At 41.4% G+C, this 25,617-nt stretch overlaps 2 protein-coding genes across 5 annotated transcripts; both read left to right on the top strand.

Annotated features, from left to right (window-relative positions):
* DGKE (diacylglycerol kinase epsilon) lies at nt 1-16,954 on the top strand. 2 transcript variants are annotated; one of them, XM_076353506.1, is made up of 11 exons: nt 1-719; nt 2,415-2,574; nt 3,068-3,187; nt 4,165-4,308; nt 6,243-6,400; nt 6,698-6,749; nt 6,900-7,013; nt 7,504-7,575; nt 8,096-8,223; nt 9,140-9,251; nt 9,573-16,954. In XM_076353506.1, the coding sequence occupies exons 1-11, from the start codon at nt 265-267 to the stop codon at nt 9,762-9,764; spliced, it is 1,707 nt and encodes a 568-aa protein (XP_076209621.1). In that variant the 5' UTR covers nt 1-264; the 3' UTR covers nt 9,765-16,954. The 2 variants fall into 2 exon arrangements, with proteins under 2 accessions (XP_076209621.1, XP_076209622.1); XM_076353507.1 differs by lacking the exon at nt 3,068-3,187.
* Nucleotides 16,955-18,014: 1,060 nt separating this feature from the next.
* LOC143167783 (meteorin-like protein) lies at nt 18,015-25,617 on the top strand. Of its 3 annotated transcripts, none has more exons than XM_076353630.1 (4): nt 18,015-18,063; nt 20,262-20,671; nt 22,309-22,368; nt 24,891-25,617. In XM_076353630.1, the coding sequence occupies exons 2-4, from the start codon at nt 20,338-20,340 to the stop codon at nt 25,205-25,207; spliced, it is 711 nt and encodes a 236-aa protein (XP_076209745.1). In that variant the 5' UTR covers nt 18,015-18,063; nt 20,262-20,337; the 3' UTR covers nt 25,208-25,617. The 3 variants fall into 3 exon arrangements, with proteins under 3 accessions (XP_076209745.1, XP_076209744.1, XP_076209743.1); XM_076353629.1 differs by lacking the exon at nt 18,015-18,063 and adding an exon at nt 19,209-19,287; XM_076353628.1 differs by lacking the exon at nt 18,015-18,063 and having other exon boundaries at nt 20,277-20,478; nt 20,563-20,671.

Consider the following 25,617-nt stretch of genomic DNA (forward strand, 5'->3'; position numbering starts at 1 on the left):
GAGGAGGCCGGACGCTGGCCGGCCTTGCGCTAGGCCCGGGCGGGCAGCAGAGGAGCCCCTCACACCTGGCCAGCACTGAAATCCTTCTGTTGGTTGGTAGGTCAGATGTGGGGCCAAATAGGTGCCTAGCCCTAATAAGGGATTAAAAGATGTTTCGTGAAGCTGCGCGTTGGCTTCTTGAACTAGGGGGCTGTTCCCGGGCTCACCCTGCTGTCTGCCCGACTGGTGTGAGGGGTTAGGCTGGTGAGGCTGAGCTGCTGAGGAATGGAAGGGACGGAGAGCAGAAGCGGCACTGCCTCGGTCGTCGCAGACTGGAGTTTGGTGTTTTGGACTCTGTGCTCTGTGATCCTGCCGGTGCTGATCACCTTGTGGTGCAGCTTCCAGCGGTCCCGGCGGCAGGTGTTAATACGAGACATCTTTCGCAAGAGCAAGCATGACTGGCACTACACAGACCTCTTTGGCCAGCCCTCCTACTGCTGCGTGTGTGCTCAGCACATCCTTCAGGGTGCTTTCTGCAACTGCTGCGGGCTGCGTGTCAGCGAAGGATGCCTCAAGAAGGCTGACCAGCTTTTTCTCTGCAAGGAAATTATGATGAGGAGCAATGGTGGAGCCCACAACTCTATGCCACACCACTGGATCAGAGGCAATGTCCCGCTCTGCAGCTGCTGTATGATATGCAAACAACAGTGTGGCACACAGCCCAAGCTCTGCGACTACAGGTACCGCAAGGGAATTTGACTTTGTATGAGAAAGTACGATGCCATATCGGTATTGTATTTTCCTCAGGGTTATTGGAACACATTACCCTGAAGGAGATCCTGCAGTAGTCAAATATGAAACTCTGTTAAAAAAACAACTTCAAAGAACCTAAAATTAAAATGGATGCTTGTGGGTAATTTGAGTCATAGATTAAGAGTATGGCATTGCATCTCATGTCTGCTTGTTCTCTTAATTGCATTACTCCGGCATGATGTGCTAGCTACTGTATAATTACATATAAAAGGCTCTCTGTGACCAAGAGAGATAATATTTTAGGGGATGACCTTAAGAAGGTTCTAACACGCTTGTAATTTGTATAGTGGATAGCCTGAACAATTTGGGTGGCACAGCTCAGAATTCAGGGCACCAAAATGTGTATGCATCTCTGCAAAATGGGCATCTGCTCAGTGTAACTAGAACAAACAACCGTCCTGTAGCTGGTTTAAGATAATTTTTAAGGATGCTCAGAAAAAGCTAATGGGAAGTCTTAAATGCTACTGTAATATAATCTATTGTTAAAGTTTGTGGTAAGAGTGTTAAAAAAATTTCAAGGAACAGTTGAATGGGCTTGCACTGTCATCAGTAAGGCTGCTTGCAAAGTTGTCGCGTGACACAGTGGCACGTTGTGCCAAAATATACTGCTAGTGGTCCAGCTCCTGGGTACAGTGTAAGTGTTACTTCGGCCTTCTCAAAGGATGTCATCTTCCCAGCATATATTCTGCCAGCTTTTGCTTTGCTTCTGTGTGATAGTGTCAAATTGCTTGGTAAGTAAGCAGAATTACAGTGTAAATGAGCATACTATCAGAAACAAAACCTTGAGAGAGAGTGTGAGTAAGAGGAGGGAAGGAGAGGATTTTGGAGGCAAAGGGGGAAGGAAGAACAGGAAAAGAAGAAAGTCACAGTACAGGGCAAGTATCGTTGCTACTCTAGTTGTGTGCTGGATTAGTTAGAAGGACTCCAAAAATAGCTTTCACAGCTGCTTAAACCAAGGCTTTAGATGTAGCAAACGAGGATTAACATTCTGCAGAGGCCGGCAGTGGATACTGCGGTATTTCCTCTTATGCTGGTCCATTTTCCAGGACAGCTTTTAGAATAGGTCAAAAAGCTGAGCAGTTTTACATAACAAAATCCCATCAGCCTTGTACAGTACTGTGTAACCTTTAGGTTTCGGACTTAAAGGGGTATTATCAGTCTTAAGAAACATTAATTAATGTTACTAGTAACACTTTATTAAATTGAACTCTGGTGTTTTATCTGTGCTCTTTAAGGATGGATAGGAGTTCAGTTTCTCATACAAGCTTTCAGTGTAACTGTTTATATTGCAGAGAATGCAAAAGGATATTTATAGCACTTGTTTTTGGAATTAAAGAATAGAATTAATTTAAAACTGTTGGGGTTTTTTTCCCACAGAATTCAAATACTTTTGTAGACTTGCAAGCACATGACCAAGTTATGTAATTTTCTATAGCCAATACACAGTCATGTAAACTTGCTGGGAATGCATGGTTTTCTCTGTAATGTGCTTAAAATGTTACTTATAATGGTGCATGTAAACATAAGTGCTTTTTAGAAAGTTAGTCTATCTAAATAAATGAGCAAAATCAATGTGCCTGTTGTTTGAGGATTTTTTTCACGGTTTTTGGTCTTTTTTCCAGATGTGCGTGGTGTCAGTACACTGTACATGATGAATGCATGATGGACTGTTTAAAGACTGAGGAGTGTACATTTGGAGAATTCAGAGACTTAATTATTCCACCGTACTATCTGTCTACAATCAACCAGATGCGTAAAGACAAAAGAACCAATTATGAAAAGGTAATTGTCTACTGCTTCTTGGTTTTATAATATGTTTTTAAAAAAAAAAACAAAAAACACACATTAAAACTTCAACTCAGTACATTGTCAGGTTAATAACTATCAAATAAATGTTTCAATATGTATGAGGTACTTGCAGTGTTAATTCGGAGGTGTTTGTCATTTTATTAACGTGGTAGTTGAAGCATGAGCAGACATTTGGATTTTGTTATTCCAAGACAACACTGAGATTTGGGTACCTTACTTCCTTGAATGTTTTGTGATTTTTCTACTCCTGTGTTCATAACACTGTAGTGTTTGTTGTCCTAGGCGCTGTAGAACAGAAATCTTCAACCTTGATGTGTCAGAAGTATTTGTTTCTTTTTTGACTACTTCAGACTACATGGTAACTTCCTCATTTCAGCACTTACAGGGAACAGGTTTTGGAGCAAGGCTTTAAACATTTTCAAACGTGCAGTATTTGTGTGACTGACTGACTGTTACCTTTTTGCAGGTAGTACCTTACTGCAGAAAACACTGGATGCCAGTAATCATACTGGCTAATACTCGTAGTGGAAACAACATGGGTGAAACTTTACTAGGAGAATTTAAAATTCTGCTGAACCCTGTTCAGGTATTTACAGTGAAAAGCCACTATAATAAAAAGTTTAAACTAGAATAAACATCGCTTTGCTTATATAAATGGCAGGAGGATCTTGCAGAAGATCAGTAAAGGAAACAAATTCATGCAGTTCGTTCTTTTAGAAAGAATAGCTTTATATAGAGAGACCAAAAGTGCAGAGGCTCCTCCCACCCCAAAGTTTGTTATGGTTCTAATACTGGTCCAGTTTTCTATTTATACATGCAGTAATTCTGTTAATGGTAAGTATCTGGCTCTTGAAACAGTGTTCAATTTTTAGAAAATGAAATATTTAGATCTTCTTAATTTGAAACCTGAATTTGTTTAAATCCTCACTTCACTTGTGAAAATGTCCGTGTTTACAGTTGCTGCTTTGTGTTGTCACTTTCCCCTTAAAATCCACTGGGCTGGCACAGGATGTTGACGTAAGGTAGTGAGTTGTTCCTTGGATTTCCTGGCTACACCTTAATACTCTTCCTTTAAAGTTTAAAACCCAGCCTTAGAATACAGCCTAATAGAAACCACTGTGTGTTTATTTTAAATGCATCCCAATAAGGCTTTAAAGAATAAACTTCTTTGTATGCTGAGTATTTAAAAATAACTTTTATCTGAAGTCTTTCATCTTTACAGATTTCATCATAATGCATCTAGATACAGACTTTTCTTAGGACTCTATGCCAGCTTTACAGATTTCATCATAATGCATCTAGATACAGACTTTTCTTAGGACTCTATGCCAGCTCAGTTTATCAATGGCATTTATTACTAGTGAAGCAGCTGGAGCTCTATTGTGAATTTGGGAAACAAGTCCTGCTCATAAAAGTCAAGACCACTCACTTGCTAATGTAATATTGTAAATGGAGAATCTTTGTTTTGCGTTAGAATGATCTTCTTGAAGTTGTTTATCTGTGAGGCAAATCCTGAGTTGTGTTCTGTGAACTTACAGAACTCCTTATTTTCCTTTCTTCTAGGTTTTTGATCTAAGCAAAATTGCACCTGCTAAAGCACTCCAACTTTGTACCTTGCTGCCTTGCAATGCTGTCAGGGTTCTTGTCTGTGGTGGGGATGGCACAGTAGGCTGGGTCCTGGATGCAATTGATGAAATGAAGATAAAGGTATTGTGCTTTAAATTAAAAGATGTCTTATGGTGAAATGAGTTTTGGAGCTGCTAAAGTGCTACACCTAATCTCTTACCTGCATTTATTGTTTTCATCTTCCTGAATAAGCCTACAGAGAAATATATGCAGAATTGGTTATTCGTATTGGGGGAGGGAAATGCATCTTGTTATGAGTCGCTGTAGTTCAGGAAAAATATGAAAGCTTTAGATTTTAAATTATATTTAAAGTCATTCTTTTCTGTAGGACAAGAAAAGAACAAGCTGCAGAATGTTTTATGCATTGTTCTTTCCTCTTTGTCTAAACAGATTTATTTTGTTGTAAATGGCATCGCTAATAATGGCTAATGTGCTCTGACTTCTTATTTCTCCCCGCGCACTCAATCTTTTATAATCTCATAATTTTTCTGGCTATACTGGTTATATTGCCAGTGCATGAGTGAGTGCAGTAATTTGCTTCTGCTCATTATCACATATTCTAAAGAACCCGTCAGTCTGCAGCCTCACCTATTAACAGCAAGTAGAGAAGGAAAAAATAAGCTGTGTTTACTGTTGACTTGAACTGGAAGATATTCCAATTTACAGGGTACTACTAAGAACTGAGAAAATTAAGAATGAAGAATAATTACAAGGGCTTTAGTGCTTTACCTAATAATAAACTTTTTCTCTCGTGGTAAAAGGAAGAAAGTTACTCTTCTTGCATCAATGTCTTCCCCCCCACCCCCACCCCCCGCGGCTTTCTTATTAATACATGAAATGTTGTAGTTGAAGGCCATTATTACAACTTCATGCATAGTCAAACTGAGCTTCTTTGATAATTTTTATGTACTGATTAAGTAGAAATGCAACAAAGTGTAACTATAAAGGTTAATGAATATGAGTATACGTTTTCTTGGTCTTGAACACTTGATATGTTGTCCCTCAGTGCCAATATAGTTGACAAAATCTGGGTTCTTCTTTGTTTCCAAGTATTCAAATTGAGTCATTGGAGTTACATAAATACTGTTGAGATTATCAGCAAAACCTTTTTATTATCAGCAGTAGGTTATTTGCTCCCTTCATTTATCTTGACTCTCAAATACAGATTACCTGGCTGATACCTCCTCTTGAAAAAATAGTAACCATAATGCCAGTTACTGCAAGTACTTTTCACAGCTGAATTTCGAAGGCCACTGTACACCTGAAATAACTCTTCACCCTTTTGTGGTAAAGAGAGCAAAGACCTTTGCTAAGGTGGCCATTTTGAGTGCTGCTTCTGTCACTTACTCTGATCTGCAGAGATGATTATCATCTGCTCCATCTGTTGATGACAGCTGGATCTGTGTGTGTATGTGACATCTGTGAAACTTAGATACTGACTTTCCTTCTTTGAATATGTGAATTTCTGTCCGTGGTTGAATACTTGAGTATTATGTGCATCTGTTGTTTCAGACCTAAGCCCGCTTCAGTCTTGTAAGAGCATTTTGGTGTCTTGTTATGGTTCACAGCCTTGTGCGTTACGTCTGTCTTAGTGTTCATGTCACTTCCCAGAGGTATGTGCAGTAATAGTGTTAGTGACTTACATATGGCTACAGCAAGTCAGCAGCGTATAATCAGGAAATCGGATGAGACGTTCAGGCTTCCACTTCTAGATCCAAAGCATCATTCTTTTGAAGGAATACTCTGTTCAGTATTAATAATGCATTGTTTCCATATTGTGTTTGTATTCTCTTTTCTTCACACAATGGTTTAACGTTTCCTTCCTTTGCATTATCCCTACGATAAGTACTTAAATGTGCTATCTGCTATACTAATGCTGCCAGCTCTGTTGCTCTGCACTAGGTAACAAGCTGCTATGAAGATTAATGATATTTATCTAATGTGAACATTTGGGGATACAAGGGAGAAAATCAGTGCTAAAGAAGGAGCTAATATGCAGTGTTTCTGTATTCTAGGGGCAAGAACGTTATATTCCACAAGTTGCAATTTTACCTCTGGGAACAGGTAATGACCTGTCTAATACACTGGGCTGGGGTGCAGGTTATGCTGGAGAAGTCCCTGTAGAACAAATCTTACGAAATGTCATGGAGGCAGATGGAATCAAACTAGACAGGTAAGTAACAGTGAAAAGGTAAATACTATAAAATACTACTATAGCTCTATGGATGTCCAGTTGCAGCAGTATATGTAAAGAAACACAAGTATTGCTGGAGGGAACTGCAAAATAACTGAGGTGCAAAATTAGTCTTTATTTAGTTGTTCTACAAGGCTTAACTCTTTCATAATTTAACTACATTTGAATCTTTTGACTTGATGCCAGCATAGATACGAGATTCCTAATTACAGCTTTGATACTAAGTGAGAACAGTCTGTCTGTCATGAGTCTAAGTAACAGCTGTTGTTTTTTCAGATGGAAGGTACAAGTAACAAACAAAGGATACTACAACTTAAGGAAACCAAAGGTATGGTTTGCAAGTATAAATATGGATTCAGTGGAATACCTGTGTGTTTATATTTACTTTTCTGGTTACCTACTTCCCATTAAACACTGTGACTTTTAAATCCTAATAATGGTATTTAATAAGATCATAACTAGAAGTCCTGTCTTACAGGTATTCACAATGAACAACTACTTTTCTATAGGACCTGATGCTCTCATGGCTTTAAATTTTCATGCTCATCGTGAGAAGACTCCTTCTCTGTTTTCCAGCAGAATTATTAATAAGGTGTGTTTGGTAAAGTGACGTTTTCTCCTTGCAGTTGTTGACTTGACTTAAGGCTATTTTTTGCTTTACATTGCTTTACTCCCCTACTTCCTTTCATGCCATTTTAAGAGTTTGAACTCATTTTTCTTGGGGGGGGGATTCCATGGGTAAAACATGTTTCCAGCCTACTCACAAGTGTTCTGCCTTGCCTCTGCTTGCTTACAGAATATGCTGTTTGTTCTATTTTTGTTTAGAATGTCTCATTTGCTTTGAAACTTAATGAGTTAAGGACATTGCCTACTTCCATTTAAAGTGGAAAGCAAGTTTCTTATGCAAGTTGTAGCTTATCTTATGAAGAAGGCTTAGTTGAAGGATGTGCAAATTTGTTACGTATGAATTTTAGATAAGGTTTGCAGAACAATAACTGTACATGAATATTTCAAGTAGTCTTCATACATATTGTCTTTTTCTAACAGTGTTTTCTGTTCTCCCTGGTTGCTTTTTTTTATAGGCTGTTTATTTTTTTTATGGAACCAAAGACTGCTTAGTACAAGAATGTAAAGATCTTAACAAAAAGGTTGAGGTAAGTTTTTTAACTTGCTTATTCTCTGAACAATCAGTGCAGTGTAAAAACATACCTTGTGAAAGAAAAGGGGAAAAGCTTTGCAGTTTACATTTATATGATATTTGTATAAGGATGGCTCTGGACTTGGAGTATTTTTGATGTTCGTTTTGCTATCTGCAGCTTGCTTCATGGAATTCATGTCTTTGAGCTAACTGAAAATTCCTAAATTTTCTTCTGACCTTGACTCAGTTCTGTGAGTTCAAGTACTGATACCCAGATGAAAATTGCCTTTGCACCAGAGACTTACATAAGTGAGAGTTCCTTTTTCTTTTCTCCATTAGCAGAAATTTATTACAGCTTAGGATATCTTGAGAAATCAGAAGTCATTTTTTTAAAGTATGAAAAGAAAACATGTTCTGTTTGTACAGGACCAGTTTTTCTTCAAGTGAAGCCTATTAAATGCATAAAGAGAATAACTAGCTTCTATTGAAGTACTGAATTTGATCCACAGTAATTAACTTCCGTTTGTCTTTTAAAGCTAGAGTTGGATGGTGAGAGAATCGAGTTGCCCAATTTGGAAGGCATCATTGTCCTGAGTATTGGATATTGGGGAGGTGGCTGTAGGCTCTGGGAAGGAATGGGTGATGAACCTTATCCCTTGGCGAGGTACCCAGTGCATCTTTTTATTTTTTTTCCTTTTAACAGTTCTTGTAGTGTAAGCAATTCCCTCCAGTAGGCTATGCTTATGTAGTCAAGAAGGATTTCTTGTGACAGTAGGCTATCTCATTTTTTTTATTTTCCTCATGTTAGAGGCTTGGACTAAGTGCATCCCACACATCAAGTTTCTTTTAAGACCACCTCAAAATGTCTGGCATGACTAAGCAATAGCGTTGAAGAGGCTATTAAAAATAAAGGTAGCCTTCAAAAAGCAGAAGATACGTCCATTTCAGAATATAAAAGAACACATCTTAATAGAGGTTAAAATATAAAGTAAAAACAAAGCAAGCCAAAAATTTGACTCCCATGCTTGAGTAAGTTGGCTGGAGCAATACTAAAGAGGAGACTAGGCGGGTACATTAGTTATTCCCTCTTGTGAGTTCCTTCTTCAGAAGCCATGTGTATAAATATACCTCATAGTTCCGTTACAAGGCTTATGATCCTGGATTTCTAAAAAATATTTGGGCAAGGTCCTTTACCAAAGTCTAAAAAATTAAGCCATTAAAAGATTTTCCTGTAGATTAATAATTGAGTGAAAAGACAGAATTGTACAAATTTATGGAAGAGAAATCCACTGTAGGCCTTAAATATGCATGATGAGTCTTGGAAAGTCATATATCCATAATTTCCAGAAGCTAGCCAGGGTGTACCAGCTGGTGTGTTGCTCCATACTTGCGTTTTTGTATGGTTTCCTCTGCCGTTCAGTGTGATTTGTTGTCCAGCACAAATAGATAGTTTAAACATATTTGTAGAATAACATTTGTCTTCTCTAAGGGAATAGCCATAAAAGGACTGTGTAATATTTGGACAGGTATTCTAGAGTTCATGAGCATCACTAAAAAGAGTCTCCTTTCTTAATTCGTAGACATGATGATGGGCTTCTGGAAGTTGTTGGTGTTCATGGTTCTTTCCACTGTGCACAGATTCAGGTGAAACTAGCAAATCCTGTTCGCCTAGGGCAGGCACATACAGTGAGGGTAAGTGGTGTTTATGAACCTGTTTCCCCAAATTTTTTCTAATACACAGTATAGAATCTGAAGCACTCAACTGTCTGATCTGAAGTTGCAGTTTGCAGTTGAGCTAGATGTGTCTCTTGCTTAGTAAAAATTAATTATGTCATAATTCACAGTCCTCTGTTGCTGTGGTTGGTGGCCTATGAGTGCAATTCATTATATTCTAAGTTTCTCCCTGGTCAGGCTGAAAACCTGCAGCATCAGTATGCTGTAGTTGTAAAAGGTTGTAAATCTTCAGAGCTACTTTGAACTGCTATGATTGTGTGTTCTTCTATTTAATACTAGCTGATCTTGAAGAGTTCAAAGATGCCGATGCAGGTGGATGGAGAGCCATGGGCTCAGGGGCCCTGCACTGTTACCATAACTCATAAGACACATGCACTGATGTTGTATCACTCGGGTGAACAAACAGATGACGAAGCTTCAAGCATGTCTGAGCAAGACCACATGAGAGAACAGACGGATGAAGATATATAGATTTTGTGGAATTTCACGTAATAGTGATGAACTTCAGCTCATTAAAAACACTGAGAACGCCTAATCTAGATTAAGGTTTATGCTGTAAGGTTCATACTTGTGAATGAACTAGAGCTGAGGAAAAAGCCGTGCTTTCATGTTCATGAAACCTTTCATAGCTGAATTACCACAGCTGTTTTGCCTTTTAGGTTGATGGTGATGCCCAGCCTTTCTAGCTGGAGGAGTTAGTTACTCTTAATGGCAGGAGACAGACAGATACTGCTGCCCTTCCTTGCTGTGGAATCAGGTCTTCTGCACATACACAGTATAGTATGCAAAAGGTTTGATACCCTGCTTCCACCTGCCCTCTTCCCCAGAACAGAAAATCAGACCAAGTAGGATGTGGGCTGATTTTCTGACAACAGCCTGCTCCTGGCTGCCATCTCTTCTTGGGAGCAGGACAAATACTTTTCGGTGCACCTGCTTGTGCAGCGCATATCTAATAGGCTCGACTGGGAGAGCAGAGGATCTGGGAGCTCTTGAGAAGGTGGTTAGCAAGAAAGATGCTTTTGGACCAAAGGTTTCTGGAAATGTTCTGTTAGCAAATGACCTTTTTCAGTGGCTTTGTAAGCCATAGATAGAGTACTCCTGAGGTCCCGAGTACCCAAGATACAACTTCAAAATAAGTGTACCATGACTTGCACTGAATGATCCTGTGACTGACTCCAGTTCAGTGAGAGACTAATTCTAGTTTTTGTAAATAGCAACATCTCAGTTCTCGAGGAGGCTTTTTGGAGGAAAACTTGGACAAAGGAGCTGTCTTTTTTTAGCTGTTACAGGAGGGTTTTAAAGAAATAATGATGATTGGCAGATGTGGTTTTTTTAAAGGCTTGTTAAAGATGTTGCTTTGTAATCACCTGGAAATGATCAATAGCAAGTCAATCTGTTAAATAAGTGTGGAGGTTGAGAGCTAAGTTTGCAGAGGGTAGCAAGTTCTGGCATTCATGTGTATAATTTGATTGTGGGGAAAAAAGCACGGAAGCATTTGTTTTCTGACTAGCTCTTAGGGGGTCAAAGATACCTTGTTGGACCTGAAACTTCATTTCCCATGTGAATATAGGGCGAGAAAAAGATTGGTGGTCTATGCTGATAGTAAAGGTTAAGAACACATACAACAGATATGCCAAACTGATAGTTTCCGTGTACTGAAGCTTCTCAGGTTAAAAGCTTCTCAGGTGAAAACATCTTCATGGTAAACAGAAGTAAAAAACTGCTTCCCTTTTTCTTTTCTCTTGTAGGTATTTTAAGCCTGTGGCAGGTGAGAGCTATGAGTTGAGGTTTAAAATTTGTCACTAAGTAATTCAGTTAAGTCCAGTTGAGTTACTGAAGGTGATCTTCCAATTAGGAAGAGGATTTATGCTGAATGTATCATGCATAAGCTGAGATCATAAGAGAAGTTGAGCGCCTTGGTCTGAACTTTGAATGTTGCTGCTTTTGTCAGAACTCCCCCAATCTTTCTTCCCCCCCCACCCCTTTTTTCTTTATGCTAACTGAAAGTGATACCATTGGGTAAAGTAGGCTGTGTTTCTAGGTTTTGTAAAATGAAACTGTTTTTCAACAATCTGTGAAATGACATTTGCATTAACGGTGAATGAACTATTTATATTTTAAAATAATTTATTGAAACCTTGGCAAATTCAGTATTTTTAAAACCTTCAATTGTAATCCTCTTTGGAGAGCATTTTTAACTTGATGGTATTCGTTGTAGAAAGTGTATGTACTATATCTTAAATACTACTGATTATCAGTGAATTTATAGCTGTCTGAAAATGTGATTAGAGTGTAATGAACTGTAAAGCAGAAGTCATTTGTAAATTCCATATTCATTAGCCTTATATACCTTATCTTAATTATTTTATTGTATGTAAATATAGGGAACAAATTAATAGTTAAATCTATGTAAAAAGTGTTTAAAATACCCCAAAGTATACTATGTTAGATAAATCCACTACCTTTTTTTTTTTTTAGTTACACAGTTCAATTTGTATTAGCTTCAAAAATCTTACTAGGTAAGGTATTAATTTTTTTTTTAATAACTTGTAACCATCAGCATCCTAAAAATAGTTAAGTGTTGTGCTATGGTTCTTACATAATTATTGTTTACAAACAAATGACAAGTCTGGAAAAGCAGGGTATGTGCTATGAAAGGCAGTATTTTCTCAAGAGAAATTACACCATTGGCTACTTGATCTACATTATTCGTAATTACAGTTTAAAGTTACCTGAAGTTGATCAGATTGTTTTATAGTCTAAGAACCTTTACTGTTCAAAAGCTTCACTCTCTGAACTCCTGACATCTAGAAAAAAAAAAACAATCGATGCCAAGACTTTGAAAATCTCCCTTTTTTACAGTAGCTGGCTTCTCCACTTGTGCTTTGCCTGAGTGGGTACCAGCGATGTTGTACTATGTTTGTGCAGGCAAGATCTTCCCACTCACTGCGGCTTGCTAGGAGTCCAGTCCTAAATGTGTGAAATCCATTTTGGGAAATGTAATTCCATCATTCCCTTTGGAGAAGCAAAGGAGAATTAGAAGGCAAAGTAGCGTCTAACTGGGTGCTTGTTTGGGACAACCCCTGGTAAATGGTCTTGTTTGGATTGGACAGGATCCCTGTCTTGCATGTGGAAGCGAAGTTTGTGTTTCACAAATTGACTGTTAGTGATGGTAGCAAACGTAGCCATTGTAAACATGGGGAAGCCTCTTGTAAAATTGTATTTATGGTATGGAGAATATTCTGTAAGGTTGAAGTGTCCAGTTCCCAATCAGACATGGGGTCATCCTTCTATTGTAACGATATGTAGCTGTCATATGCATGAGAAAAAAAAGTTATTTTTAAACATATGGTGTTAGCACAAGAATCTGTTGGGAAGTCTTGCTGTTTCCAACATGCTGTCCTTTGATTTCAAGGTATCCTCCTTTCCAGTATGTTGCAAATTTGGATTGAAGCCTGTTTTGAGTTACTTTTATGGAACTGTTTTAAGTTTTAGTCCAACTGCAGACAGTAGATGTCAGCAATGGGCTCCCAGATTCTAATGCTAACATAAATGAACTTTTCTAATTTGTAATATAGCTGTAGCTGCTTAATGTTGTCATGTGTGTTGTGACTGTAAAACTGTTACACGCTTTTTTAATGTTGTAGGTGCATAAAGCACCAGTACAAATAGCTACTCTGTACCTCTTCTGAAAACAGATTGGAAACCTGAAAATACTGCAGTACGCTCTCTATCCAGAAGAGGGTACTCTGCAGCTGGATCTCATGTCCTGCACTGAAGAATTTTCCCTTACCCTGTTAATGATTAACATTGGAAAAATAGTGAAAGCGATGTTTCAAAAAGACAAATAATGAATAGTTTCTTCTGGCAGTCTTCATACAGTATACCTTTGCGTAAAATGTACAGGGTGAATAATAACATCAATTGTCAAGCACTCAAAAGTGAATTCACAAAGCTTATTTTAGTTTTTATTGCTGCATACACTAGCTTAACTGAAGTTTGGTCAGATTCTGATAACTTTCTTTACTGTAGGTTCTCGATCCTGTGACATGCAATACAAAAAACTTAAACTTGTATGGAGAGCCACAGTGAGTCAGCTTTCTGCCTTGCTCAAACCTCACTTGTTTACACACACATTGAGAGAGTATCTATGCATATTTTCATGTGCATAGAACTTCTTGTCATAGGCTTTGTTTTACTTTGTGTTTTCACTTCAGCAATTCATAGCAGGGTTAAACTGTTTCAAATGCCACCTGCATTTTGGATCTTCTCTGTGTCTGGACTTTTTAAAAAGGTGCCTGAAGGCCAAACTTGCATTCTTCGTCTTCAAAAACAGCTGAGGTGAATGGCATTCACTTACATATTTTCTTCTAAGTATGTCTATTGTTCCTGGTGTTTAAAGCAGATTAGGGTAGTATTTAGAGCATACTTTTAACAGCACTTTGGAATTACTGCAGTTATTAAAGAACAGAGTCTTGTGTTTTCTTTCTACTGCAACGGCGATATTTCTGTTTCGAATTAATCTGGAATTATGTTCAAACTTGAACATTTTTCTCAGCTAGTGCTCTTATGAATTGCATTTCATGTTCATAACGTAAAGACTGTATAGCATAATTCATGCATTTGATACTCTTTTTATATGTTCACTTTCGATGTTGCCCCTTCATAGGGTTTTTTTCCCCAGGTCTTGCTTTTCTTAGGCACTAAGTAACTTGAAACACCATTTACGTTAGTTAGAAGCTTTAATACTTGCTCTCAGAAAACAGACTTGAGTTTCTCCTGGTTGCAAAAGAAAATGCTGCCATGTTTGAACACACTTGGAGAAAATCATCTTATTGAGGCAATGCTTTATAGCAAGAGTAAGTGAAAAGTTTCTTCTGTATAACTTCAGCTGATTCAGATTGAGAATTTGTTCCCCCATACATTTTGCCTTGCTAGTGTTTACAACTACTCAGTAAGTACCTCTTTCCCTCAGTCATTTAATTACTCATTTTATGCTGGCTCACTTTCAGCTAAAAATGTCATTTGGGATGGTATCAGAAGCTCTGCTGAAATCAGGATAGTGAGCTTCTCTTCTGTCCACTTTATCCTTCATGCCAGCTAGCTTGTCAGAAAAGAAAATTGCAATGGCTTCACACAGCTTATTCTTAGCGCAGTAACCCACCTGCTTGGCTTTTTCAGTCACCATCACCACACCTGGAAGATATTAGAAAGGGCTCCAAAGGTTCCCAGTCCCCCTGACCTATTTTGAAAGTACAATTTTTGCTCTTTGCTGCTGGGGAGGAACCTCCCCATTCTCCACAGGTTCTGAGAACTAATAGTTGAAGGTTCTGGTTTCAGTTTGGCCAGTTCCTTCTGATTCTGCATTATGTTGCACTGAAGCTCACAGCTTTTATAGTGTATGTTATTGTATCTCACTGGTTTAAAAAAAACCTTAAAGCACTGTACCTTAGCTGTGAACAGCATAATGGTATCAATGTTATAATACTTACTCTTTTTTACTTGGCAACAAATGCTTTTTGGTAGAGCGCCACTGTATCCTAGTTAGTTCATCTATGGGTAAGAGTAGGACACTTAGGAATCTTCGCATGTGTTCTAACTGAAAATCCTTTTTTTGCTCTGTATTTCCTACCGACTACTAGCAGTTTTCTTCCTTTTGGAACAGAAAAAATATTTGACCCTTCAGTTAGGAGTAAACTAGGATATCTTCAGACTTAAAGCATAACTGATCCTGTTGAATATGAACCACTTATTTAAAAATGCTCTGACTTTTTTTTCTGAGAAATGATAGCTGCTTTCTGAACACAGGAATGAGGCAACAGACACCACTTGTTCATTTAGCAATTAGGTATATTGAGAGAATTTACACATTCTGTATTTCAACTTCATTTAGGCCACAGTTCTAAAAGCACGGCATGACCAAAATTTCTTTATCTCACTAAGAGTGCCGAATACCCAGTTCAGGTTTTGGGCATCTCAGGGAGAGACTTCTAGCTGGAGTAAAGCCACATGCCTTGACTAAACCTAGTGATGTTATGCTGATTTACATTAGCTGAGGATCTGGCCCTTAACTGTTCAAAAGTATGAATGTATTCAGAGTCTTGTTTGTCGTTAATACTGCCCTGTTTACTGTGCTATATACTCTTATTGCTGTATGTAATTCATTTGTTGCATTGTTTCATTTGCAATTTGTTTGTAGATTTGAGCATAAAAATAATTTTCCTTTTAAGAGCAAGTGGGAACTTACGTTGTGAGTTTATTGCATTCTGTATCTTCAAAGTTTACATCCCTCAAAAGCCATTTTGTTTGCTACCAACTGTTGTAATCCTTAGAGTACCTCCAGCCATCTTCTCTTTCTAGGATTTTTATAGTTAAACAGAACGGATTTTTATTTTTGTAGCTTGTAACTTCAGTATGTACAGTAGTTATTTCTATTTAGTAATTAGTGATCAGAATACTGTAAAAATGTTACTTTTAAGAGCTGTAACTTTAAATTAGTGCTAACTACTTACAAGAAAATACCAGCACGTTAACAGTTTAAAAAAAAAAGTTATATAGCTTGGCAATACTGTGATGCTGTGATTTGGGATTTGTATTGAATGTGTTTATGCATATATTCTGAGGTTGCACTAAATAGGTAAAAGATGAGCTTAAAATGCAAGTAATAGGTCAAAAAGTAGAATTTATAACATCTTCGGGTTTTTTCAACCACGAAAGGTGACATTTGGGATTCAGTATTTTTTTGGTTTTCCCACAGAACAGTAAGGAGGGAGTGATTTGACAGAAGAGTTGTTTCCTTACGGTGCCGTTTGAGATAGGTATTATTTAGTGCCCAAACATAAGCAAAAGCTGTCTGCACCATTCCTGCCTCTCTTCTCAGAAAATAAAAACTCGGAGCAAACCTGAATGCTCACAGCTGTAAGGTATATGAGATCTTACTTGCAAAGAAATAACCAGCCAACACAATATTGAACCTCCGATATAAATGTTTAAAGTCAAAATTTGTTAATTTTTTTTCCTTGACATCAAGTGATGCTTTCAAATCCCAAGTTGTTTTTCCTTTGTTTTTTAACAGAAGGTAGGCTGAAATGAGAGGATAAGGAGGTATTACTGTAAAACTTAGTCATAAAAGCTGGGAAGTGTGTTCTTTATTTGCTGCGTAGGCACACGAAGTGTGATTGTGGAACATACCATAAAAGTCTCTGCTTTGTTTGCACCCGCATTGGCTTCATCGAGTATTTCTGAAGCGGGTGATAATACCATTGTCCCCTGTAATTGTGACGTTTGCTCAGATCATTACATGTGGGTGATGCGTGTTATTTGAGCACTCGGGCCAGGTTCTGTCTGTAAGAAGCTGCAACTTGAGTGAAGTCACAGAACTCCGCTGGGTTCTGTGGTGGTACTCCACATTAACACAAGTGAAACTGAAGGAAACTTTTGTCTTCAGTCGGTTGTATCACGGCCTCTCTCTTGTGACTTACGCTCCCAGAAGGCTCTTTTGAGAAACATCTGTTCCATATTCTTCATAGAAGTTTGTAAATACATATTTTTCACAGCACTGACTCTGTTACTGAATTTCCTAATGCATCTTTTTGTTGTCTTGTTATTTGTACTGTATTTCTCTGTAGATTAAAGTGTGTGGATTAAAGTATTTAAACTCAGTTTTTCCTGTTCCTCACTATGCATAAAAGCAAATGTGAGTTTTCAACTCTGTAACAACCTAGTGATGGCGATAACTGCCTGGCCTTTAGAGGGCTGCAGTATGATAAGCTTGGTCATTTTGCAAACAGAGTTGCATTTTGTTGAACGCTGCAGCCATGCTTCTGCCCGAGATCCCTGCTGCAAAGTCCAAGCGTTTCAAGCCTCAGATACATGGAAAAATTTCTAGACAATACAACGATCTCTCGGCAGCTGCTTGCCCACTTCTGGTTCATCCTTCTCCTCGAGGGATTCACCGCTGGGGAAAAGCTGAGTTTGTATGGCTTTATGATAGATGTGTTTAAGATGGTTTAAAAACCCCAGGCTTCAATAGTAAGAAGAAGTGTCTAGATTGTTCCTTCTCACTGATGATGTCAGTGATTTGGGATCTTAAAACAGTTTGTGATGCATGCCCTTTATTTAGTCTAAGGGGGGAAATAGGCCTACGACTTCCTTCTCTGTAAAGAGCAATTTCTAAGTAAGAGTTTTAACAGGAGATGTTTTGGTGTTATGTGGTGTTCATACAAACTGGAGGCGGGAGGGCTGCTGAGCGCAAGTCAGCAAAATACACACAGGGCTTTCCACAGAAAGGGGAAACGCTGCTGCTGGAAGATGTTCAGAGATCAAGTGGCTCAATGCTTTCTCCTGATGGCAGCAGATGGGTTAGTTTGGGCTTTTGGAAGTGAATAAATCCTCCTGTGGGGCTACTTTATCATAGTGTCAGTTCCCTCCCCGAGTCCTCTCCTCTGTTCCCTGATCTCATCTGCATAAAAGAGAGAACGGGCTCTGGCCTCTTAGCTCCTATATTATGCCACAATCAAACCTTTTAAAGACTATTTGTGTGTTGTTTTCCATTCAAGATGGGGTCAGAGCATAGATATTCAGCAGGTTTTTTTCTTAGATGGGTGAGACAATAGTTTCACAGAGCTTTGAGGATCACTGGCACTAATGTTAATACAAGATCTAGGTTTAATGCATTTTTAAATGTTTTTAGAACTGTTGGAGCAAACAGCGCACAGCACCAGCTTGAGCCAGACTTCAGCCTAAAGTTGTGTGGGAAGCCACACCACAGGTACGTGCGGGGAAGAACACAGGATCTTAGAGAAGTGCAAGTCAAGACTGAAATTCTGTTTCTGTCTTTTGATAACAAAAGGAAAATATTTGGTGAATGAAAAGTAAAGTGGTTGTGTGGAGGTCCACATAAGATTCAGGGAGTCCAGTGTTAGACACTTGAGGGCTAAAACTCTGATTTCAGGATATCTCCTCTAGCAAATGTATTTTCCTCTTAAGGCAAAGCCCTAATTGCAGAAATACAATGGACAAACTCTGCTTCTCTTCCCTTGTGCGTCTGTAGGCAATGTGAGAACACGCTGCTAACCACAAGGTAACAGATGGCCGGAGAGTCCTGGTGACCGTGGGCGCTGTCGCGCTGAGCGGGGAACAATGCCATGCAGATCTTAGCATGTGCCACCCAGCAGCGCAGAGGGCCATTGTCCCCGGCCTGCTGCAAAATCCTGATTCCACGCTTAAGAGCTGCAGAAAAGAGCCTCGCTCTCTCAGACCTGCAAAAGAGCAGCTCCCCGTGTCGTTCATTGAAAACACGGAAAGGGCAATGCATATAGAAATCTAATTATTGGGAGGCACAGCCTGGCTTTTAGCATGATAATTGCAGGCCCTTGTGCTTTCTTGTGCACGGACCCCTGAAAGGTACTCGCGAAAGTTAAAACTATTGAATTTCCATCAGTCGTTCGACGTTTGCTTTGATTATGCTGGCACGATTTTTGTTTGTTCCTAAACTGCAATGAGAAACTTATTAATCGCTTTCAAGTATTTTAAAGACAAGGGGGGGGCCGCCTGGCCCACGTGAAGTAGAAAGCGGTGAGAAAACGGAGCGATGCAGCGATCGTGATGGCACAGTCTGGCTCCTGCACCGCCGCCCCGTCCCCCCCCCCCCCCCCGCCCGGTGCAGGGCTTTTTTCTTCCTGGGGCACCGCCGAGGCCCGGGCCGCGGCGGGGAACCTGCGGCCGCCCGCTGGTGCTCGCAGAGCGGCCCGGGGGCGGTGGCGGGGGGGAAGGCGGGGGGCGGCGGCCGGGCCCCCGGCCCCCCCCCCCCCCCCCCGCCGGCCCTTATAGCCCGGCCCGCCCCCGGCCGCGGCGTCTCTGCGCCGGCCGGGCCCGGCATGGCCGCGGGGCGGGCGGAGCGGGGCTCGCCCTGCCTCCTGGCCGTCCTGCTGCTGCTGCTGGCGGGCGGCGGGCAGCGGCCGGGCGCCGCCGACTACTGCAGCTGGAGGGGCAGGTAGGCGGGTGACGGCCGGGGGGACTCCGAGGGGTCGGCGGGCACCGGGCCGGACCCCTCCTGTTAACCGGGTTCCGCGGCCCCGTCTCGGTGCTGCGGGGCCGCTGCGGGGCCGGCGGCTCCTTGGGGGTCTCACCCGTTGCGTCGGGAAAGGGAACAGCCGGCTGCGGCCGACGAGGGCGGCAGCTCTGCCTCGCTGGCGGTTTTTCTTTTGTGGCTTTGCCAGGAAAATACACGACACAGCTTTCTAAAAAACTGCGTCCCTTTCTGCTGCATTTCGTTGTCTTTTCTAACTAATTCTGCTGTTACGGATTCGATTTTCATAGGTGACATAAGTAAAAGCCACTTTTCTGAAAGCAATGAAATTGCACCGGCTTGAGCGAGAGCTCAGAAGCAGGGTCAGCGCAGCCTGCTTTCATTAGGAACGTTTTCTTGATGAATTCTTATCAGAAGCATTAAAAAATAATTTTAGAAATTTGGGCTTTTAAACCCAGTTTTTCAGACGTAACATCAGTGCTCATTGTACAGCTCCTACTGCGAGTCAGTGGCTCTCACCCCTGCCCACCTACCGGTGGGATTTTCCGGAGAGCTGAGCGTTGGCCGGTCCTATCACGCAGAAAGTTTTCGTTGCTGTTTAGCAGAGAGAAGTTGCCCTCTGTCATTTTTCTGGATGCTGCAGGCATCCGAGCATGGATGTGCAGGTAGGCAAAAGGGGCTGAGGCTCCTTTCCACGCGCCCTGGCGCAGCATCAGGTGTGAGCAATCCCCCTCCCTTCCCCATGGCACTGCAGCTGTGGTCAGAGAAGAGGGTGGGAAGGCAGCCCAGCTGGAGGAGGTTAGCTTAAGAGTACTTAGGATAGAGTCAGAGTTGGGAGTAGGACCTGGATCTTTGGGCAGCCGGCGTGGCAGTGACTGCTGGGCTGTTCTGCCCGTGCCGCGGGTATCAGTGACGGACCGATGGTATTGTCTTGACAGCGGTTTGAGCTGGGAGCCCCGTTCCCGCGCGGTGGAGCAGGTTCATCTGCGCTGCACCGAGGGCTCCTTGGAATGGATGTACCCAGCACGAGCCCTGCGTGTCGTTCTGGAGCCCAACCTCTCCAGTGCCCGGCACACCACTGTCTGCATCAAGCCCGCCAGTGACTTCCAGGGTGCCAGCATCTATGTGGAACGTGCTGGGCAGCTGCATCTGGTGGTAAGCGAGGCAGAAGGGGCTCGATCCCACCACGTGTCTTGCTTCAGTGCCCACACACCGCAACGAGTGGCCCTCTTCCTGCAGGCCAGTCCACAGAGGGACATCAGCCGCCGGATGGCCAGCTTCCAGTATGAGCTGCTGAGCAACCAGAGCGCTGCTGGCCCCGACTTCAAAAAGATGGCACTGGTCGAAGGTAAGAACAGGGCCAGCCTTGGGGCTCCGCTGTTGGGGCAGATCCAAGGTGGCATCCGACATCCATTGACCTTGCCCGTGTGACCCTAGTGACAGAAGCTGTTTTGGGCTGAGGGGTTTGTCATTGCAAAGGAGGTCCTTCTGCCAGCTCACTGACTGTTCGGCGGGTGCAGTATGTTTTCAGATTTCCACTGTGCGGTGCATCCTGTAGGCACGGGAGGGAACACTGCAATGTAAAGAGAAACTCTGCCTCTCCGTTAGCAGCCGGCTTGGTCCTGGACGAATGCACTGTCATCATGGGTGTCCCCAGCTCCTGGCAGTACCAACACTGAGGACACCAGAGTAGGTTTTAGGAGCCTAAATCCACGTTCAGAAGAGATTTAAATTCATCAGGAACCCAAGACCTCAAGACAGTCGCTGGAAATTAGATTGATCTTTTGAAAATGGGATTAGCCATCTAAATTGCTTGAAACTTCATTTACCTTTCTTTCTTATTGGTACACCAGCGTAATGCCACACCTAATAACGCTTATCCCCCCCACACACACATTTATGTATCCAATGAGCACTGAGGTTGAAGAGGGCTCTTTTCCATCCCAGTTCTGAAAAATCAGGACCCACCTAGTGCTCCCATTATATCCCTGCTGCCCCAATAAAGAACACCCCGGACAAACCTCCTGTTAAAAAGGGGAGTATTCAAGCCACATTGCAACAGCAAGAAGCTGCCCTTAAAACGGAGAGGTTAAATTAAAAGAGCAAGTATAGTACTTTTGGGTTCTCCTCCCCTCCCCTCCCCTCCCCTCCCCTCGGTGCCGCTTTGCATGGCTTTGCTGTTTGCTGGAGCTTCACGGCATTAACTCGGGGAACATGCTTATTTTAGGAAGTGCTGAATAGGATCACCGGCCTGATTGCCCGCTACTCAAGACAGGAGCTTTTGATAACAAAGAGGGTATATACTAAGTTTGTGGATAACAAATTAAGTTTATGGGGGGGAACAGAGCCTGATTGATTCAATGACCCCTACAACCTGGTGTTAGGCTCCTGAAGGCTTCAGATGTGGCGTGGGGTGTTTTCTTTTATCACCGACATATTGAATGACTTATGCTGCTGCCCCACACTTGGAATAAAATTCAACCACATCCACACTGGATTACTGACGTTTCAGTAGGCAATGCTGGAGTGTTCCCTGGCTGTGGAGCTGCACGTTGCCTGAAGTCGTCGTAGCTCCCAGCACACACATAGATGCCTGTCTTTATTCTCGTCTTTTGTAATCCTGAAGTAATATAGGAGGATATTCCCCACTTTCTGTCAGAACAGAACCCAATTTGAAAAGGTTGAAAAGTGATGGAGGGTAGGTATGTGCCAGGTGCCGTGTTTTCTGTTATATTTTTTCGCACGCTTCATCAGTTGTTAAAGGGATTATATGCTATCAGGCCCTGTCGTCGCTCAGTGACTCTTACAAATCCTCTGTGCTTATTTCTTTGCTTCGGTTGTATTTGCATAAGAATTTTGGTTTGCATCTGATCATAATGCTCTTTAAGCTAGTAGTTCTACCCTATTTCCTCTTGTAATTCACCAGTCCTTTAGCAATGAGACATAGTATAGTATTAGAAGTAACTGACTGTTCTTTTTTTCCAGCTATGTGCCGTCCTTGTGACAACGTGGAACTTCTTATGGCCATTTGCAGCAGTGATTTTGGTAAGCTGACTAAACGGAAGTCATTCTGCCTTTTAATTATGCGTTGATTATTTGGATTTATTTGCTTCTTTTCTTAAAATAACGGCATGACTGTGCTCTCTGATCCGAGAAAGAAACTAGCTGTGTGAAAAAGAATTTGAATGGGGGGGGGGGATTAAACCTAGAAGGGAGAAGCTTTCTTTCAAGGTCCTCATCTCCTGCAGGCAGAAAGATTACGATCTAAAACTGAACTGAAAGTAATTCTCACAAGCATGCTGCTGAGTCTCACACGTAGCAAAGTCACATGCGTGTAGACACACACACAGGTTATGCATGCTTGGTATGTTCCTTTTTATTCCCTTCATCCGTTCCCCCCGCCCCCCCCCCCCCCCCGGTGATGGATATGCCCTCTCTCTTCCCTCACAATTTGCACGCTTCCTAGTTCTTTTTCTGCAGAGGTAGTGAGTTGTAACTTAGCCAAGGATTTCAGGTGATTTAAACTTCCTTCAGTGACACACCGCTTAGGTTTCATGCCTTATGAGAAAACAGAGCAGTTAATATTCCATAAGATAAGAAATACTAAGAAATACTGATTTGATGGTACATTAAAAGCTTTTTCCATTTTCTCTACTTAATAATGCAATATAATTTTTTTTTCTCTCGATCATGATTTGTTCATTTTATTCTCATAGTTTTGCACACAAAAAATTGCACCTCTGATTATGTCCAACAGCTAAAGCTGTAGAGCTGCCTCTCCACGTGGCCACAATTATATTGCTGTAAATGTACCTACGTAAAGAAATAAAGCTATGAACTATATTTACCCCTATTCAGTGTTTAAAAAACCCCACCGAATTACTGCTTTCCTACTAGGCGTTGCCATACTTCAAGGCTACTGATAAAATCAAACGCCAGCATCATTGTGCTAACGCAAAAACAGAGTGTAGAGCATGCTTCCCTTAGAGTGCTCCTTAGCTGGTAATTTTTCTTCTTCTTCTAAATTAATTGATGCAATCCAGCCCATTGTTTCTACTTGATGAAGTTATTGGTTCCCATGCGAGGCGCTCTCCCTCTGCACTGCCTGAAAGACCAGAGACTGACAGATGTGGGGGCCCAGGCACACAATGGGGGGCACTTACACTTACAGCGGCAACCGACCAGAAGAAATAGCCCTTTGAACTGACTCTATTTATGGCCTGACTTCCTTGCCCTAAGCTCACAAATCGCTATCATCAACTTTTTTGATTAGAGAAAATAGCTGCTAATGAAAGTGTAAATGACACTGGGAGTGAATAGAGGCTTTATGGTTATTCTTAAGATGGAGGTCTTCAGTCACTAGGCCCTGAGCAGCGCAGGAGCAACTTGGAGCACCGGGAAAAGTGCATTATAGCTTGTCAATAGACTTGACTGCATCTCATTGAAAATGACACACAGAGAGGGAGACGGAGAACAGAGACATCTGTTACACAAAATTCTGGATTCCCTTGGAAATCGAATTAGATGAGGAAGTTTTTGGAAACTTCAGAAATAAGCTTTTTCTGCCTCTTGGGTTGTTGAGCTCTCTGTACCTGAATGAAAAAGTTTTGTGGCAGAAGCATGGTGATGTTCCCGTTGCATTGGTAACCTCTCATTTGCTCAAGAGGTCTTGGCTCAAATGGCGGCATGTTTCTTTCTGAGCCTTCTCTGGGTATGGGATTGAAATTCATTTAGTTAATAGAAGAATAATTGATTGCTGCGAAAAAATGGGGGTGGTGAGAATGAGAGAGATGGCTTCAGGACAGCAAATACCTGTCAGATGGGATGTTTCATTCTCTGCACGGTTGATGCAAAGGATGCTTTCAGTCAGAAAGACTATGGCTTATTATGCTTTCGTTCCCAGAAAACAGCTAGGATCATTTTGGGAGAAGGAGGTACGTGTATGCTATGTGATTTTTAAATAAGGCTTCAAATAAAGCCACTTCAAGAGTTCTGCACGTTGTTCATCAACTCCCAAAGTGTCTTTTGATGGATGAATGCCACTTTCTTTTGAGGGAAAAAGAATCTCAAACCTTTAAATGAAAAATGTTTAACAAGCTCCTCTTTTTTCCAATCAAATCATATTCTAATTCTTCTTGGATCAACCTCTGTTACTGCTGTCAAAGGAAAAACTTCAGAGTCCCCTGGAGACAGGAAGGAGGTAGTCCGTGACAGTCATTGTCTTGGGACATAGACTGAAAAAACTGAATCCCTGAGCTGACCTCTTTTCATGTGCTTTTTTATCCTTTACTGCTGCTTTGCATTATCAAGCAAGTTACATGCTTTTTTCCTCAGAGGTAGCTGATTTGAGTAGTCATAAAGCATGTTCCAAGCACATAGCACCGTGTGTGTAGGGATCCTCTGTGTGAAGGATGCAGTGTAAGCTCAGAAATGTGTCCGCCTGTGAGTGGCAGGGGTACAAACTGCACAACAGATCTGTTTCTCCAATGAATTCATTCAGTGAGCTCCTAGTACCTGAACTGCTTACTTGCTGCTCCATAACCAACTCCTGTCTTCTTCACATCTAGTGGTGAAAGGATCCATCCGAAATGTTTCCCACGATTCAGAGAACCACATGTCACAGGTTGACGTCAGCGTCCAGAAAGTCTACAGACAGAAAAACAGAATTTTCCAGCAGGATGAAGCAAGTGGTGAATGGCGAGGCCCTATACGAACCCTGCTGCAATGCAAGGTGAAGAAGGGAGGTGGAGATTTCCTTTTCACTGGAAATGAACATTTTGGCGAAGCTTGGTTGGGCTGTGCTCCTCGCTTTAAAGATTTCATGTTCATTTACCGGGCTGCCAGAGAAAGAGGAGCCAACCCGTGTGAGTTTCAGCTCAACTGACAGGAGTGACACTGGAGTCGAGAGCTGACAAATTTCAGCCCAGTTTTTGGATACTGAGTCTGAAGTAGAGTTAAAACCAAGGACTAAAGCTAACAAATTCACCAAAACTGGGGCCTGGAGGATTTCCTGAAGATAATGGCTCTGTGAGCCCTGTAAACTCTGACTTTTAATCCACATTTGCATTAGTTTCTTCTTCTTTACATCTTCTTTGCCTCACAAAATACTCTGAATTTTGAAAAGGTTGTCTTTTCTTGTGGTTAGAAAGCAGCTTGTGCTCAGTATTACAAAATTCTCTCTAACATCTTTTGCTCTGTGTACGTGCTATGTGCTTTCTCTGTAGATTTTTTTTTCTCTCCTCCCCCATCTCTACTTGATTTCCCTTCCGAATGGCTCCTTTTTTTCTTTTTTTT

The sequence above is a fragment of the Aptenodytes patagonicus genome, chromosome 16, assembly GCF_965638725.1.
Source record: "Aptenodytes patagonicus chromosome 16, bAptPat1.pri.cur, whole genome shotgun sequence".
In the NCBI taxonomy this organism is placed as follows: Eukaryota; Metazoa; Chordata; class Aves; order Sphenisciformes; family Spheniscidae; genus Aptenodytes; species Aptenodytes patagonicus.